Genomic DNA, 19,233 nt, shown 5'->3' with positions numbered 1-19,233 from the left:
TTTACCCAGTGCTCTGCCTTTTCCCAACCCCAGTTCACTGTATATTTTACAGACCACTAATCTACCCCTGATCACAGTCTCATTAACCAAACACACAAGTCTCTCTCTGCAGTCACCTTTGCAAAGCAGCATGTTTGGATCCACTCCCCAACCCATCCTGCCGTACCAGCCCTGCCACAGTGCTCATTTCTGCATACCTGGCTCTGCACTGCTGGCATCAGCTTTATTTTCCCTCTGTTCTCCTCCCTGTATCATGGTAAATTACTTCCTCTTCCATGTGGTAACGTTATAAGCATCACAAAACTGGAGCTTCCTCCTCAATGTTCTGTCCAACCTAGCTGTGTTTGCATTAGAGAAGAAAAACTCCCTGTCAAAAGAGGCGATGATGGGGAAGCTGCCTCTCTTCTGGTAGTCCTGGGCCAAGGGTAACATACGCAGTTACTCAGTGGGGACAGAAATGTCATTGAGCAGGACAGGGAGTTCTGACAGAACAGCTGCCATGATCCCTCCTGCCCCCCTGTTTCTGGATGTGGGGGGCAAGAAATAAAGACCATTTAGTCTTGTTAGGGACATGGAAAGATGAGTTCTCACTGCAGAGCTCAGGTCCCGCAAGGTGATTTGAAGAGAACATCACCACAGTACTCCAGCCTAGTATCATTCCCCCAGTCCTGTTTTGCTGATCTGCTCAGGATGTGATTTTCAACACACATTAAAAACCAGCTAGAACGAGGTGAACAACAGTGAGGGACAAAGCTTGTCCCAGTTAACGCCTGGCAAAGGAAACTGATCTTAGTAGCAGGTATCAAGCACCCGCTTCTTTCAGAACAACGAAACCGTCACAAGCTTGAGGATGAAACTTTTTAAAAGCAAGGAATACGTACTTCATTAGGGGCTAGAAGCTCCCTCTGGGCAACTTATGCTGCTATTTTCTACAAGTCTTACTGCGTTTTTTTCTGAAGCAGCTGGTACATCTGGCTGCTGCTGTTGGGGCTCCGAGGGGGAGGATGCGAGGCGGGCGGCTGCCGGCTTTGCTGAGGTCCCGGGGCAGCCACAACGCAAGCGGGTAAGCGCGAAGCGCGCACCAGCCCCGGGCCATCCCTCCGGCTGTAGCTGGCAAGAGCAAGCAGAGCTTTCTCAGTACTCCACTTTGGATTCATGGCAGAAAGCGTGTGGGGGGAAGGGCAATAAATCTCATTCTAAGCTGAGCTAAATTACAATCAATGCCAATCACAGCTCATTAGGGTGCCTCGTTTCGCGTGCTGCCGAGTGGCCGGCCACAGCATGAGGGAGCAGCCCGGCACCCCGAGGGCTGCCATAGCCGCTTCCCCGTGCCGGGGCCCGAGCGGGGAGCTGGGGGGACAGGAACACAACCCAGCGCCGGCTGAAGAGAAGACCCCGTGGCCACCAGGGCCTGCCGGGGCAGCGGAGGCGTCGCCCGTCCCCAAAACTGCGGCCGAGGCGGAGCCACGGTACTGCCCGCCCGTCCCGGAAGTTCCCCCACAGCCGCCGAGGGGCCGTCTTCCTGCCGGTGCGGCTCCTCCTCCGGCCGGGCAATATGGTGGCGGAGGTAGTGCGGGGGGAGCCGTGAGCCGGAGCCGGTGCTTGCTCCCGCGTCCCCCTCGCTCCCTCCCCTGGCCGCTGCTGCTGTTTCCCCGCCCGCCTGGCGAGTCTGCCCGGCGCGGCGGGCGATGCGGTCGGCGGGGCTGCCGGGCTGTGTGTGAGCGCGCTGCCCATGTGGGTGTCCCGGTGAGGCCGGGGGGGCAGCGGGAAGATGCTGCTGTCGCTGGTGCTGCACACCTACTCCATGCGCTATGTCCTGCCCGCCGCCGTCATGATGGGGACGGCGCCCACCTACGTGCTGGCCTGGGGCGCCTGGCGCCTGCTGTCCGCCGTGCTGCCCGCACGCTTCTACCGGGAGGTGGACGACCGCCTCTACACCATCTACCAGAGCATGGTGCTCTTCTTCTTCGAGAACTACACGGGCGTGCAGGTGAGCCGGCCGGGCCGGGCAGGGCAGGGGGGCCCCGGCCTGGCGGTCCCCGTGAGTCGGCAGCCGTTGGGGAGCGGCGGTCGGTGGTTTCGGCCACGGGTTCGCGGCTCCGTGCTGGCCGGCCGGCCGGCTTGTGTTCCCCTTCGCCTCTCCTCAGGCCGCTCAGCCAGGCGGGACGCAGCGCGCCTCGCAGGGCCCGCCCGCCGCCATGGGAGGTCCGCGGGGAGGAAGCGGCCGCCGGCGCCAGCAGGTGCGGGCTGTGGCTCGGCCCCGGTACCGGCGGTGGCTGCGGGCCCGCAGAGGACGGTCGTGTTTTGCGGCTGCCCTGGTGATGCTTTTCACGGAATGCTGGTGTTGTGTTCGTTTTGCAGGTCGGGAAAGCGGAAGGGATGCGACACTGGTCGTGCTCTGTCAGCGCTTGCATGGCAGCCGCCTTTGCACACTTGAGCCCTGCCTTGCACGTCTGTGGTACTAAATGGGCAGTGTATAAGAAAACTATAACCAGCTGTAATTGCACTTAGTGCACACGCAAGTTCTCAATAAATAGATTAGCTAACCCCTGAATTATTACAGCTTTTCAGTTTTCATGCAGTCTGCTCCCATCAGTCTCTGGCCCTTAAATTTTGGATCATCCATGGGTTGTGATTATTTGGTACTAGGGAAACTCAAGTCCAGGGTTTCAGGTTAATAAGTTGGAATTTGAGGCCACTAGTCTGTGACCAGAGGGGTATTTGCATTGAAATATTAATACTTAACTTACCTCACAAAGTGCTATGTGTTTGGAAGGTTACATATTTGTCTGTAATTTGAAAAGTAAATTACTTCTAATTCTATACGTAAAAAGTAATTATCTTAATGGCAGGTGCTTACTTTGCCTAAATCAGATTTTCAAATTTGTCTGAATACACAAGTGTATTTGAAGTTAGCATAATCTGTAGGTGCCTGAAAGCAAAGAATAAGAAGTGCTTCCATGTTGATTGGCAGGTCTCAGAGCTAATACAAATAAGCTCTTCTTCGTAGCTACAGTATTCATGTGGTCTCTTGGGAAATGTTTATGTCAAAATTAGGCTAGGCCTCCCCCAATTTCCACTCTTGAGTTATAGTTGGAGGCCTCAATTCACACTGCCTCTTATGGAAACCCTCAGAGCCAGCTGAAGGTGGAAGAGTTGCACAGTTTGGCATCAGGTTAAATAGAATGGAAAAGAAGTGAGATTTTCCTTTGGTGATAATGACTTCTTGATTCAGTTTGTAACTCATGTAACTTCACCCTTAGCCTTGTCCAAGTGAATTAATGTATGTTGTGATTAATGTATCTGCAAGGCTTTTAGTAGTTTTGTTTTCCTTGAAAAAAAGAGGAAGAAGGCGCAGTAGTTCACAGATTGATGTACTTACTGTTTTCTCTGCCTCCTGTATGCAGATAACTGTAGTAACACACGCTAATCATTAGCCGCTGAAAGCAGTGGTATGGTAGTTTAATTCAACCCATCATAAAAATGAGACCCAAAAATCAAGATATAAATTGTAATAGAAAAAAAAAAAAATCACATTTCCATTAAGTACTGTGGTACTTTGAACTTTTGATAACCAAACTTTTACAAAAAAAATCCGCCTGACATGAAGTTACAGAAAGGAAAATGCTGACTAAAGGAAACAAGAAGGCAGCCATCATCCGTTGACCTCAGTGGTCTTTCTGTTGTATTGGTAAAACTTCATCCACACAAAAAGGGGGAAAAATAAACAGTGGGAGACAGTACAGGTGATCGCTTAGGACAGTATTAAAATAGAGATGCTCTGTCACAGTAAGCCACAGATGATGTTAAGGGGTTACATGCAAAGCTGGCAGAAAGGGTAACAGAAACAAGTAAGACAGCCCATAAAGCCAACATGCCATGCGTCATTGGCTAAGTAAACCAGTAACTGAGACTGGAAGGTAAATACAAACTTCTGGAAGGTAAATACAAACTTGGAAAACATGATACATGTGTAGAGAGGTAAGAGGTAGAATCCTTAAAATAAATGTATCATTTAACTGGAAGATACCCCCGATTTGTTTAAGTTGTTATCTCACACCTACTCATGCAAACACGTTTAACTTGAAACTCACAGTGGAAAGTTAAGCATGTGCCTGAATGCTTGAGATTGGGGTGGTAACCTGAGAGCTACTGTAAGTTGGCTGTTTTAAGGCATGTAATTGGATGCAGAAGTGTAGCATCATTAAGCTTAATCACTGAATCACAAAAAACAATACAAGAATAGTAACGAATGGCTTCATAAAGGGCTTTACCAGCCTTAAGGCATCATAATAGTCATGGGAGGGAGGAATTCAGTATCTCCTTCAGATCTATTAATTTATTCGATCGATTGAAGTGTGTTGGGATATTTTTTTGTAACTGTATAAATGGGAGGCCAACAACCTCATCCATCAGAATACTGGAACTTGTTGTGTACTCTCACTGAAGTCATTAGGATTGTATAGATGATTAAGTGACTTACTGAAGACCTTAAGTGACTTTTCTTAGTACTGCCACCATCTTACCCTGTATAAGAAGTCTGGAATGTTACATACTGTTTAGCATTCTTTATTATTCTGTGTTTTTTTTCAATGCAGTAATACAGGCAGCTGTGAATATTTGAGATGGCTGATCTTAAAGTAATATATTTGCTGAAATTCCCAGTAATGTGAATGGGACCTTAATCGAATAAAGCTGGTTTGGATCATAAGCATAGATTATTTTTTCACTGAATATGAAATACTAGTGTAACTTAATGATTTTTTTTTATTACTATTTATCTATTGAGAAGTGATGTTTCTGTGTATTGTCTATTGCTAACCCATCAGGTATCTAAATCTCTCCCCTTCATGACTCTATACACAAATGTATTTTTCTTCTTTATTTTTTGTTCTCCTTGTCTTGGATGTTTTTAGACAAGTTTATTAAAACAAAAGCTTTAGTTTGTGCTGGGAAGGCATTTTATCTTTGTAGCAAATTCTTTTCAGATATGTAGCTAAATAAGGTAATAACCTGATCTGCATGACAGGAATCTTGAAAGACTAATAACTCCCTTTCTCTTAAGTATTTGACTTGAGACCTAAAATAATTATAGAGGTAGAATTGGTGTGAACCCTTACTGAGTATTTATGTTCTACAGAGTGGCTCATAAAATTTCTGTACAAGTTTCTAATTTCTCGTACTGAAAACCCTTCACTTTTTGAATTTTGGGTTAGACTTTTTTCTTTTTTCCCATGAAAACAATTTGTTAAAGAAACAATATTTAGACTACAAAAAGCAACCCAGACCATGCTGATCCTGTAAGTGAAGTAAACTGGACAAAGCCAGTATGACTATAAAGTGAATTTGTCAGTGCAATTGCAGTTTAGGAGATCATGGAATCATAGGGGTTGGAAGGGACCTCGAGAGATCATCGCGTCCAACCACCCTGCTGAAGCAGATGCCCATTAATTTTATTAAGATGCTATAAATATGTAAATTAACCTGCACATGGCTTTGTGACAGCGCTCTTCAACGATCTCCAGGACTATAAACTCATTGAAGTGAAAATCTGTCAATGTGGTCTGTTGGCAAGTGGCATAGAGAGAATGGCTGTGTGTTGGTTCTGATGCAGGTGCCGCTGTGTTGCGTCCCGCCTGTCCCACTGTAAGCTGCAGAAGCGCTACAGTGCTCTCTTCTAGGAAGAATATATACAGGATGCTTGAGCTCTATGTAAAATGAGTAGAAAGTCTTGGAGAGCAGGGGGTGTTAATTTTATCAGCGATGAGCCAAAGCAGTGACTGACACAAGCAGGTGCAGCCCGAGTGCTTTGGAGGACTTGCATTTGCTTGTGCGAATAGTTGATTTGGGCCCAAGTTTCTGAATGGCCAAGTGAACTGTGGCTGTGCCACTGCTTTTGTCTTACTGTGGTAGGGGAGTCCGGTCGCTTGGGTTGCAAACAGATGACAAGCAGTCCTATCTTGCCACGGAATGCAAAAACCAGCATGGCTCCAAATGTGCCTGTGATTAGGGTGTTTGAAGGGCTGAAAGGACTGGCAGTTCAGTATGATGAGTGCTGTCATCTGCACGACCCCTAGCATCTTATCCCAGTTGCTGTCAGGGCCATGAAATTAATGCCTACTGTGTTTGTGCACATGTTTTGGGTCAGATGCAGACTAAATGTTCTTCACCATTTTTCATTGTAATTGTGTTTGGTATTTTGTATTGAATGGTGGTGAAGAAATAAGAAAGATATCATCACTCGGACTGCTTCCTAAAGGATCATTTTCCATCTGAAAGGTTTTGACAATTGAATAAAATCCATGACTGAATTAATGTGCATGGATTTTGTTGAGTGCTTGTGTCAGCTTTCTTCCCTATCCCCCCGTCTTGCTGAATAGGAGTTTTTGGAAGTGGTGCTTTCATTAAAGGCATTATGAAATTCTGGTTTTCATTGTCATTATGGTACTCCGGAAGGGATGCTGCCTCTGCCTTGTTTAGCAGAGCTGTAGTGTTTCTAACAATTATTTTAGAAGATACAAGAGATCATTGTGAGCCAATCAGTGTGCTGTCTGGATTGACATTGAAGCGTAGACTTGCTGTGTTTCAACAAGGTTGAAAACTACTTAGGATTAGAGCAAATTAAAACTTTGTGTAGGCACTGAGCTGCTGAACTCCTAACAGTGCTTTCCATTGGAGCAGAACCTGGGCTGTGTTTCATGTCTTGGATTCGTAGGAAATCTGCGAGGGGAGCTGGGTGTCTGAGCTTGGAATGGATGTTTATTCTTCTGACTATTGTCCAGTTTGCATTGGAAGTGGGGGTTAGGAGGTCAGTTCCCATCTCTATTCCCAGGACAGCAGCCTTCCCAGCTGAGGTTATCTTTACTCCCAGCTTTCCCTCTGGAAGCTGTTCGGCCATCCAACAGGTAATTCAGGAGGGCCCAAGGTAGAAGTGGGAAGTGGATGTGGCCCAGGTCTTTTGGCCAAATTGCAGCATTCTCAGGTCAGGAAGGTGCTTCTGGTTGCTATTGGTGAGGTGGGTTGTCATCTCTTAGGAACCTGATTCTCTCCTTCCCACAATGTGGGAGTGATAGGAAATTGGGGATTGGTGCTGTGCAAAGATCAGAAAGAACCTGAGAATAGTGAAGCAAATCGCTTTTGTGTGGTAAACTTTTGAAAGAAGCCCAGGGAAATTTTTCTGCTGTGATACTGGCTCTGTGAAGACTGTCTACCCTAGCTCATGTCATTAGAGATTTCAATGCACAACTGACTCCAGGCATGTGTATCTTTCATAGTTTACAACAAAGTCCTGTGTGTTACTGTAGCAGAAATTAAGTGATACCTGCTAAGCCTGAGGGATGCAGCTCTCAAAGTGAGATGGCTGCCTAATTTTAGACTCTTACGTTCAACTGTGGTGTGAGGCAGCAAAAATAGATACATTAGGTATGTAAGCTTTGCGCTCTTTCTTTTTTGGATATTGCAAAAGATGTATTTGCATATGTCTTAATTTTTGTTCTGTCTGCCTATGGCTGAAAATGAAGGTGAACATGAAGTCCTTCGTGACTGGTTCGTTGGGATATCAGCTAGAGTTCTGGTATGCTGCAGATTTGGCTTCTGGGGTGACGTGGAAAGAATTTAGTATGGGGAGATTCTACTGTTGGTGGTGATCATTCCCCACCTCCTGCCCAGTATGTGGAAAATAAATACAAACTGAGGTCAGTTATCAAGCTACCTGAGCCAAAATGCTGTTTGAGTGCAGAAATCAGATGCTTTGTGTGGAGAATTGCCTAGCATATGTTTTCTAATGGGCAAGTCACAACTGAACCCAGATTTTGTAAGAGTTTTATTTAATACAGTCTGCAATATACAACTAATACATGCTTTCATACTAGTTATATGGAGAGATATATATATACACAACCCCCCTAAAAAGTCAAATGATCGTTTTTTTTTTTTTAATTCCACTTTATTTTTTTTTAAACCTGCCTGAGTTTTATATGCTTTCCTCTTTCTGTATTAAACTGTGTTTGGTAGATACGGGGCCATGGATCTTTACAGTGCTCTTCCATGCCCTTTCCTTCTGCTTACATAATATGTCCAGACACTTTATGTAAGGATGATTGTTAACTGGGAAGTGTTTTTTCTTCTCTTCATGCTCTGCCATCAGACACGGTTCTTGCTAAGAGAAGATTCTGTTCATAATGAAACATTTGACTTTATTTCCAACTATTTATCTCAGGTTTACAGGGTATCCTTTTTTTCTCAGTTGTGTTAGATAAAGTAGGCTCAGATGTCAGGGATTTTGACATTACAATTATGAGGAAGCGTATCTTCTTAGGGGGGAAATACTCTTTAATCTTTGTTCTGTCAATTTGAAGATATTTGAGATTAAAAAAAAGTGAAATTATTTTTCTTCTTTTGTTCCTTTCATTTCTGTCACATATTACTTGTCACCATCCCTGTTATAACTAGCTCCTCAGTGTGGGGCTAGAAATCATGGAGTTTATGCTGGTTTGATTTATAAGTACAAGATTAGCTACCCATGATTTGGTTGGATCTGTATTTGAGCACATAACTAGTTGTAGGGAAAAAAATACTTTGGGATGACTTTGAACTGTATTGTGGTAGCTGCAATAATCTTTCCTATGGAGTTTACAGATTACTTGGAGAGTTATCCTGTCCCCATCCCATGTTCTAATACTACTTGGGAATCTGAGGGCACACGTGTGTCTCTGCAAAAGCAAGCACAGTGCACGGTCCCTGGCAAGCTGCGGGTGAGCCGGCTCATTCAGGCGCTCTGGTGGTGCGCAGGTAACTGGAGTGATTTTAGCAGTGGCTATTTTTTGAGGCTGATTCAAGCTAACAGTGTCCAGGTTTGGAGCCAGATTAGTTGCAGCTAGTTCAGATACCTCTCAGCATGTTCTCTTTTACTGTGTAGTGATCCCTTTGCCTCACCTTGGGAGTCCATAGTGTTTAAATTCTAAATACTTCCTGAAAATGAGTGGAGGAGCTTTTAAAAATCTTACTCCATCGTCACAAGCTGAGTACATTAGTTCTTCTGTAGGTGTCAGCTCATTGATAACTTCACACCAGTTCTCTCTGCACTTGATACAAATGCTTGTACGAATATTACAAATGAAGATACAGTGGATGACTCCTCTGCGTCCTTGGCATTTAGAAGAGAAGTTGCTATTGTGAAGAGCTCTAGCTAGAGGAATGCTCCAAACTACCAGGCGATTTTCTGCTACTGGCTGGTCTGAAATAGATACACAAAAGATAACATTTCCAGAGTGTCCCTAATGTACCAAGGCACCATAACTTCTCTTTTGGGGAGGATGGATGGGGTGGGACAGGGGCATTATGTATTTTCCACTACAGAGGAGTAATAAAGAGTAGCTACATTAAAGGTGGGTCACATTTTTCCTTTCTTTTAAGGAAATTACAAAAAACTGTGGGAAGAAATCTTCAGTGTTGCTAAAGGCTTAAAAGGGAGACTATTTCTCTATAATAAACCAGGTGAAATACTTCCTTCCTCTTGTGCTGCAAGGCATGTGCAGGTTTAGCATGATACCAAGGTGCCAGATATTCAGAAAACTCCTTTTGAAGTCTTAACTTAGGAAAATCTTTTGCATGTGCTATATATATTTGAAGTATGTGCAGTACTTGTTAAAAAAATAATTACCACTGGTGGTTTATGCTAGAGGTTCTTCAGATACTCTAATGTTGACTTCCCTTAAATGATCGCTGATTGTAATTGGAGGCTGTTCCATGGTCCATGCCACAGAACTGCACTGTAATAAAAAAAATCACAGAAAGATCCAATATATTATTTAGCCACTGAAAATGAGGGTTTATTCAGAAATTAGGTGCCAAAATCTTAAAATTATATTAATCCTGCTTTTTTTCTGTCACCAAGACTGCAGTAGTAAAGTACCACAGACACCTCTTATTGAAGTTATTCAGATAGCTAGAGTCCAGGCAGGAATGAGTGTGTGTGGTTAAAGCAGAGTTCCCAACCCATGTAGAGTCCTGATGAGAATCCAGAAGCAAAGCTCCTGAATGTCAAGTACCGTCAAATGATATTTAACATATGTTGGCAGGACTGGGGACCTCAAAAAAATGTTTCAACTCTGTCTTTTTTCTTTTTTTTTTTTTCTATTTAACTAAACAAAACCTGAAAAAAAGTAAGTTATGGTACCTTTCTAACACAGACTCAATTGATGGGATCAATTATTCAGTTCTCTCTACATGCGCTGGAGTGATTCTGTTGAATTTAGTCTGGGACTGTTGTTTAAAAGTGACATTTCCCTTACATACTTGGTTTTGTGGAAACTCATTTTCTCTGAAATTAGCCTTTTGCTGAAATTATATACTGTGATTATTATGGATATTTCCCAGAACTTTCTTGCTCTCCCACATGCCCATTCTCTAAACAATAATCACTGCCAAATCACCTTCTGAATGAGAAGTTGTGAAGCTATACACCTATCTCTAGGTAATGTTAGACTGGTGTAAATAAAATGTTTTGTAATATTCTGCTCTAAATCATCACCTGAGGCTCTGGGGAGGACTGTCAGGAAAGGTGTGGAATGCTGCGGTAGGATTAAGTCCTTCCCATCTCAGTCCTCTCTTCTGCAGCATCTGTGGAATGTGCAGGCGGGTGGGCACTGAAACAAAACTCGCCCAGTTAAACCAATGATCATCTGCTGACAGCTGCCTCATTCGTTTTGTGCGACTTTTTGGGGTTGGTTTTTTTTTTTTTTAGAAGTACAGTCAGTAGTTAAGAGTTGTCAGAGTAACAGGGAATGTTGGCATCGTTTATCCAGCTGCTGTGAGTAGATGTTCTGAGTGTATACTTTTTAGTTAACTTTTCTCCATATGAAGCTTTCCTCTTTTACTCTAAAATAAGTGTGGCTGTTACTGCTGTTTATTTGATTTCCTTCAGCAAGCTGATTGCATTTCTTCAAATGGCCAGCTCACAGTGGAAACTTTAATTTCACAGAACCACAGAGTGGTGTTATAAAACTCTAGAAATTAGGCAAGTTTTTTTATGCTGAAATACAAAAGTAGTAAAAAATGCACAAAATAAAAGTTTGTAAAGCTGTATTTTTAGCGATACAGGTATTACACAATTTACTACAAGTATTAATATATTTTTTCATTGGCTCACAAGGTAACTGCATTTTCTGTAAGATTTTATCGATTATGATTCTTCCAGAAGGAGCTTTCCTTTAAATCAGGTGTCAATGACCTTAAATACAGCTGAGAAAATGTAAAGACTTTAAGTCAGCATCAAAACTAGGCTGCTTCTATATATGTAGCTAGTGCTATTGAATGAGGCATAACCATTCCTGTTTATAAGTTTGTCAATTTAGATCATAAAACTAAAAGCTAGCATGAAAGTAAAATACAGACATCAGATGGTATGATTCGGTCCTGCATAATCCATATAGGTTACTAATGTGGTCTTCTTACAAAAAGGCAATAACACTGCAGTAGCTGTATTGAAGTTCTGTGCTTTCTGGTTCAATCAAATTAATGATTTATTAAAAAAAAAAAAACCAAAAAACCCCTGAATTACATTTACAAACCTTCTCAATATCCCCCAGAGCTCGGTTTCTCGGCAGTGCTTTTCTTCACTGAGCCCCACTGAAACACATAGCTGCAGAATATTTGAGTGAACTCTGCTTCAATAAAATGGATTCACTGTGATTTTATGGTTTGATGCTGAGCCTGAGCAGCAGACTTCAGACTATGTATTGAGCAGATAGTCCCTTGAAGTAAAGAGGTGATGAGGTGTAACAATAGCATGGCCATTACCGAAAACCTGTATGTGACCCAAAGGGATCTTTAGAAAGGTAGACTTTTTTTTAGATCTAGAGGAAAAGCAACTAAAAACTAAAACATGTAAGTCCTTTCTCCTCCTGTCCTATTCATATTCCTTATGCTGTAGGCAAGTGAAACTCCTGTCTGTTAAATGTGAGTAAAAGTGCTTCTCCGTGTTCTATGAAGAACACATTCCTGCAGTAGGACATCTGAAAACCTGAGAAATTTGTCAGCATGAAGTACAATTTCCTTGTTTGTATTCTGTCTTGAGCCTGCTTCTTATCAAACAGGGTAAATAGATTCTGTGATCTGAGGTGCTTTCTCTAGTAGATCAAAGGACAGGTTGTGTCATCAGGCAGGTTTTTAGACTAACAGAGAATTTTAACAACTTCCCAGGAGATGCCTGCAGTAGTGCTGCAGAAGTTGGCTTGCGCAGGGTTACGTGTTGACTTAAGAAGCCACTACCTGGTGGCTGCTTTCGGCGGTTTGTTGATGGAAGCTCCGCCCTTTCACCACAGAATTATGTTGATATTTTAACAAGCAGATGAGAAATACATCCTAGGATGCTGTTGTGTTGCACTAGTGCTGGGCAAACAGAGGCGCTCTTGTCCCGAAGAGCGTGCAGCCCCAGTTATAAAAGTAGTCAGGAAGAAATACCAAAGCTGTTGTGTTGCACTAGTGCTGGGCAAACAGAGGCGCTCTTGTCCCGAAGAGCGTGCAGCCCCAGTTATAAAAGTAGTCAGGAAGAAATACCAAAATGGAGAGAAGCACATGTTGTGAGCATAGCACAGCTGGGTGAATGAAGCTTGTGAGGTTGTTTAAGTGTTGATGTCTTGAATATTTTATCTCACCTCTTCCTCCAGGAGCTGGGAGGAAGGTTCTCCTGCTGTAATCCTACTGCTTTTATCCTTCTTGCTTGTTGCTGTTTCCTGTGCCTGAAGCTGCCATTTTTCCTGATCAGAATGCTCCACCTTCTACACAAAGCACCCCAGTGCACCTCAGTTTTGATGAATGACAAGAAGGGAGCATTATACTGCAATATGCACCTAGTTCCTTTCAAAGAGAAGGGAAGAGTATTAAGAAGCCTGAAGAACCAGGAGTGAGTGTGCTGGTAGGCCTGTGATAGGACATCAGATGAGGTGACCCCAGTTTTTACCACTGGGAACTAGCCGTTTTGCCTCACTGCCACTGAAGCAGAAGTGCCAGATCTGCTTGCAGGTCAGCTCCTGAACTGCTCCCATTATCAGCCACATCCAGTTATCGTATTTAGGTAATCTCTTTGTGAGGTGCTTGATGTGGTCACCAGTTGACCTGCACGCAGGTCTTCTGATGGTGTGATTACTTTTACTTTGAGAGTTATTTTTGTCATGGCCCTCTTTACTGAGCTGATGTAGCTAGGATGTCATTAAGTGATTTACTTAATTTTCTTTGGTATGTACACTAGCAAGAAATAAAACTCAGGTTGGGAGTGTCACCTTGTTGCAGTGAAAACCCATGCAAATTATGAGTTACTCAGATGTGGCTGCCATGCAGGACTGTGATATGTTGCTGTGTAGCCTACCATGTTAGTACAGCTGTAGTTGAGTATGTTGCACTGGAAGAAGCAGAGGCTGCTGAAACTGGGGGTCACCAGTAGGAGCTCCCATTTGCATGCCTAGATCAGCCTGTCACTGAATGGGTTAAATTCTCCCATCAGGAGAACTTCTTGTGACCTCCTGCCAGTAAATAGGAGCTGGCTCTGGCCATGCCACTCTGAGTTGTGTGTTACTGAGCAGGTGAACAGCTTGGCTTATGGCACTGGAGGAGCTGGGTACCAGCCTTCCCGGAGGAGGGAATCTGTTAGCATCCGTTTCCTTTGCGACCTCCCTGACTGGAGCTTGACAGCCCTGCTGTGTAAACAGATGTGAAAGACCAGTATTAACAATAACCGTGTTACCCCTTTAAAAAAACGTGCTGAAAGCACACATTTTACTGTTCTGTACACAAGTAATGTTTGTGATCTTAGACTGTAAATCTGCATTTTAAATATTTTCCCTCAAATCTCTGCTTACTTTGGCTTGCTGTGTTGTTTTCCTTTTAACTTGTTTTCTTTGCTTGATTTCGTTATGGTTTGGTGGTTTTGTGGTTGGGTTATTTGTTGTTAAGGGTTTTTTTTAAACAAAGCAGCACCTTTTCATATGAATAGGTTCCTTGCTTTATTGTGGGGATGGGACATTTATCTTCTCAGCCTTTCAAGCTGGTACATAGGTACAGTGTGTGTATGTTGTGGCATCTGGAGAGGTGTGAATAAAATATCTGAAACACCAGGTCTGTTGGCTTCTGAAACTGGAAATTGCCTCCTGGATGCATCCTACAGCACTTGCTGGTACTCGCCTCCACTGTTGTACCCGAATCTGTCTGCACTGACAAACTGAGCACTAGCCATTGACTGCACAGTCTCTGCAGCAGGGAATTCTGCAAAGTTAGCTACAAGCCACAACAGGGACTCAGAAGATTTTGTGGAATCTGTGAAGAAGAGTACCGTGTCACATTGCCTTCTGTGGCTATAAATGTGCATTATGTACTCTGGATCACCTAAAAGATCAGATTGCCAGAAATTAAAGTCTTGCACTGAGGGGACTCTTCCCATCCTTATCCACAAGCAGGAAAATTCTTCAGATGTTCATCTCAAAGGGAAAAGGGCGAAGTTTCTGCAGGATTCAGAACTCCTGTTAGCCCTCTGTTGTGTAAGGTCTATTAAAATTTCCAGAAACACCACAATAAAGCAAAAGAGCTTAATTCTTAGAAGGAGCGGTGTGTGGCTGCCCATTGAGTAGGTGCCTCCTGTGAAATCTGAAGAAGCCTGTAGAGAGTGCAGGTTGGAAGTGATTGTTCTTACCTGGGTGTAATAGCAGCTGTGTCTTAAGTTTGTAGCTCTCAGGTCCTACCTGTGAATGTCTCGAGATGACTGAAGTGGGCAGTGCTGAAGTGGCTGGTGCTGCACTTGAAGCTGTTGCATCCTCTTAGGCTGAGCCATCTGAGCAAACAAAATAGTTTCAAGATTTTCTTTTTACTCCTTCGCTTTGATGTAAAATATACCAATTTATGTGTTTAATGAGAATTAATTATGAATAGAAAAGGTAGATTTGGGGGGGTTTAACTTTTAGTTCTGTACAACAGTATGGATGTGTGTTTTATCATGGGTAAGACAAAAACCCAGGTCCATTACATGTAAGCACATGTAGCTGTTACAGTAAAACTTAAATGTTGTACATCAAAATTGCTTACAGTAACAATGAGGCGTTCCTCTGGGATTAAAAAGTGACCCAGATCCAATCCTACTGACATAAAAAAAATACATATTAACTGTTATATTTGGCAGTCAGTCACACGGGCTTTTTTAAGGGAATGATCCTCATATGCAACAGTCACGAGTGAGTGCTTTGAGTTGTGGGCCTGGTTACACTGAGAATTTGACTTTGTACATTAAAGTGGACAATCTTGCAAGTTGAAATTATAAATTGCGTATTTCAAGCCCTGTTTCTTGTGTGGGGCAGCTCTTAGAGGGTCAAGGGCAGACTTTGTTTTCCTCTTGTTCATATTTTACGCTTTCAAAAAGCACAAGTAACATTCAGGACCTTCTGGTTTTGTGATTTGTGGTATTGAGCCTTTTCCCTTCCTTTAAAAAAGTCTGAAAGAAAATGCATGGTTGAGTCTTAACTTAAAACAACAGTATTTATGGACCTAGTGTGTAATACCGCTGGAAAAGCGGACACTTGAAAAATGAATCTTTAACCCCGTAAGTAGAAGAAAGAAGATAATTCATTTCAGTGGAATTTTTGCACCTGAACTGTAAGCTCAGACCCTCACACTGCTACCTTGCACTAAATTGTGTGTGGTACCTAGTGTCAGCAGTAAGGTTATAAATTCTCCTGGACATTAATGAGAAAATTACTCCTACAGCTTTTCAAAATCTTATTTGAATTTCTTGGACACTGTTCAGAAAATACTTGTCAACTGTTAGAAATAATGTTCAGTAAAAATTTGTTGTGCATGCCTTGTTTCTTTTTTCTAGTTAAGTCAAAAACCTAAAGTTCCTGTAACTGTATGCTGGATGATCTCTGGATCACTCATTTACCCAATGTCTGTTTGCCAATATCTGGTTTCTTGCCTTGAAAACAAAATGTGATCAACAGTACTGTTGTGTTTTCATAGAAGAGGGAGCAGTATGAATGTAAAACATGCAGCTTTATGTGGGGTTTTTGCCTAGCATTTCAGTATAAGGTGTGACCCATCCAGTATCACGCGTTGACTGAGAGGTGGGCACTTTCCAGAGATGCTCGTAGAGACCTTCTGTAAGGATCTAAACGAGACTTTGCATACTAAATTATATTAATCAAGATCTGAATATTAGTTACATCTTCCTGACATAATTCCCAGATAGTCCAGATTAGGAAACTGATAATTGCTGGGTAAACCTTCCAAATAGCACTTTGATTTTTGGTGAATGGAGTCTCTTTGAAGAAAAGTGTATGTTTAATACAGCTAACTTCTAGAAACGAGGAGTACGGCCTTGGCAGAGCAAGGAGGAGGAGAAGGCTACCTAGACAGTGGTGGTTGGAAAAAATTTAAGTTTCATTAGATTATGAAAATATTTACTAAAGATAATTAGATGGCTGCATGGATTCTTCAGAATTTAAATTGTTTAATTATTTTCTCATTTTATATTTGAAATAAAAGTAATTGAATTGATCCATTTAAAATCTGACTTGGGTTACTACTTCTGTAACTTGCTTTGTAGTGATGTTCTCAAATGATTATTTCACAAGTAAGTAGTTATCTTCAGGGAGGAAAAGTACAAGGTTAGAAAGGGCTTATTAAGTGTAACAAAATATCAAAACCTGCTAGCTGGAAGCTTAAGATCTATTTAAAGACACCCTTCAACTGCGTGCTTTTTTGATGGTGAAAATTGTATCAAATGCTTGAAATTTTGTCCTTGATCTAATCCAGGAAAACTACTGCTTTAGGTTGAGTGGGAGCTAGCGTTTGGCCAAAACCTGTCCTATTCATCAGATGCATAAAGTTAAGTGGTGGTTTTGTACATGTCTATAGTTTCTCTTTACCTTTAATTATATTAATGTAGGGATCTTGTGGATGTAGGTCAGCTTCCATGGATCCAGTTCTAGGGCTGAGGCACAGGAACAGAATAGCTTGCTTAAGACCTCATTAATTAATATTCACTGCTTTGTTGATAAGTCAGTTGTATGCATGATGGGTACAGATATGGTGATGGAGTGTCATTCTGTTAATGGTGGTGCTAGCTTGGCTGGCAGCTTTCCTAGTAAATAGCTAATTACTGCAGTGGATCTCATCTCTGCCTAGTGCAATGAAAAGAAATAATAAATGCTACTCTTTTTTTTTTTAGGTAATAATCTACGGGGATTTGCCAAAAAATAAAGAAAATGTAGTATATTTATCAAATCATCAGTGTACAGGTTTGTATATTGTTGTTTGTCTTACCAATTTCATAGATTTACAACTTCTGCTTATCTGTTTGCGTTAACTAGCAAGAACTTCTAGTTCAGAAACCTTTAATGGTATTTATATATACAACATGCACTTTTTGTTTAATCAGTGGTAATTAAAAACTACTTTAAATGTTTTTGGACTTCTGTCTTTGCAGTTGATTGGATTATTGCAGACATGCTGGCAATTAGGCAGAATGCTCTGGGGCATGTCCGGTATGTCTTGAAAGATGGGCTGAAATGGCTTCCGCTGTACGGGTGGTATTTTTCACAGGTAAGCCCATTCAATTTTCCCTTGCTGTTTGTGGATCAAATATGTAAGATGTATTTTTCTGGCATTTATCGTATGTGCTGGGAAAATGTAATTCTGAGCTGGTACTTGTTTATATGCGTATGAAAATAGCTGGTTTTGCTCAGGGTAATTAGATGTGTATCTTAGCTGAAAAACAGTTATTAATCAGTTTACTTTTCTAAATTAATATTTTTTCATGGACAGTGTTTATTTCTAGAATCAAAACTGTAGAGACTTTTAGAAACATTACAGAATTTTTTGAAGTTCATTCTTTTCAAAATCAAAAAACCCCACTAGACACTTTTTTTTTTCCTTTGTATAGGGTTTTTTTATCATTCCACAGGTTGGGAGTAAATAGACATTGCTGTGGTGTAGTTACTTATTTTTCAGTTGTTTGGTTTTAGCACAATATAAAAGAGAAGAATTGTACCTTAGTGTAGTGTGGAGGTAAAACAGTTCCCAACCGCTGTGAAAAAAATACTTCTAATTAGACAGTTCAATTGAAGTGACTGTCAGCCCTGTGAGAGGATGGGGGATATTGAGGTATGATTTCAACTATATATTTGTAAAGGAATATACGAAGTGTAGAAGACTACAGAAGTATGTCCAAATAGGAGGTTTTGCGCTCTCACTCCTCCTTGGCTGTCTGTTCCTCTCTCTTACCTCTTGTGCTCTTGGCACCTGTGAGTCAAGGCAGACTGGCTGATTGCTAGAACCAGCAAAAGGAGGAAAGTTTCAAGTATATGGCCATGGGTGAGAAGCGGGGAGGAGGCAGGGTAGGCCTTGTGTGGCAGTTGACTCTGAAACTGCCTCCAGTAAACTAATGTAAATTGAATTGGGCTTAGAGAACGGTGGGCACAGGGAGATGAGATCTATCTCTAGGGTGTGAATTCTCTCACTATTTTATATTAGGGCACAGGCAGTAGTTGAAGTTCCTACTGTCTGTTCAGATACTGGGAGATCCAGGTTCCATGTTTTCAGCTTGATGGTTGAAAACGTTTGTGGTCATCTTCTATGGAAGAGTCCCTTAGCGAATAGGCTATAATTCTAGGCTGGAGCATGGGCGTTCACCCATCCCTTCTAAAATTGTGATGTTCAGAAAAAAGTATGCTGCAGAGAAAAGAAGAAAACTGCACATGATACCTTTTTATTGGTGGGCTTTCTGTCCCAGACCCCTAAACATGTATGGACAGGGTTTCTACTGGGACAAAATGGACTTCTCTGTTGTCTGATGCTTGTCTTCGCTAATGACTTTGGTTCTTGACGTTTTTCTTCAACTAAAGTGACTGGTTTGCTGCATGGAAATGTTTTGTTCTTTGTCCTTGCCTGTAGTCATTACATTGGTGATGATTTAAGTATGCTTTAATTAAGTACAGACCGGATATATATTCCATCTGCTATCACTAGGTGTCCAGAAATGATTTTTTCAAGATTTTGGAAAATCGCTATTGCTATCTGGAATATCCGGGACTCAGTTTCCTGACCGCTATATTGCCTGTTAAAAGAAAATTCCTGTGGAAATTAATCTAAATGTAGTCTATGGCTTTAATCAAAACATACACAATGTATAAAATCTGGTCAGATTCCTCAAAACACAAAACTGCTAGAAAATTTAGTGGGGCATGATTATAC

At 42.1% G+C, this 19,233-nt stretch overlaps 1 protein-coding gene across 1 annotated transcript in view; it reads left to right on the top strand.

Moving 5' to 3' along the window:
- The first annotated feature begins 1,545 nt into the window (after nt 1-1,545).
- AGPAT5 (1-acylglycerol-3-phosphate O-acyltransferase 5) overlaps nt 1,546-19,233 on the top strand; it is a 54,575-nt gene continuing 36,887 nt past the window's right edge. Inside the window, exons 1-3 of the mRNA XM_084261574.1 lie at nt 1,546-1,990; nt 17,210-17,279; nt 17,468-17,583. Coding sequence (XP_084117700.1) covers nt 1,772-1,990; nt 17,210-17,279; nt 17,468-17,583 — 405 coding nt within the window. The 5' untranslated portion in view covers nt 1,546-1,771. The remainder of the gene's footprint in view (nt 1,991-17,209; nt 17,280-17,467; nt 17,584-19,233) is intronic.

This window comes from Gallinula chloropus (genome assembly GCF_964237585.1).
Source record: "Gallinula chloropus genome assembly, chromosome: 3".
Lineage (NCBI taxonomy): Eukaryota > Metazoa > Chordata > Aves > Gruiformes > Rallidae > Gallinula > Gallinula chloropus.
This window is presented reverse-complemented; position numbering and strand designations above follow the sequence as displayed.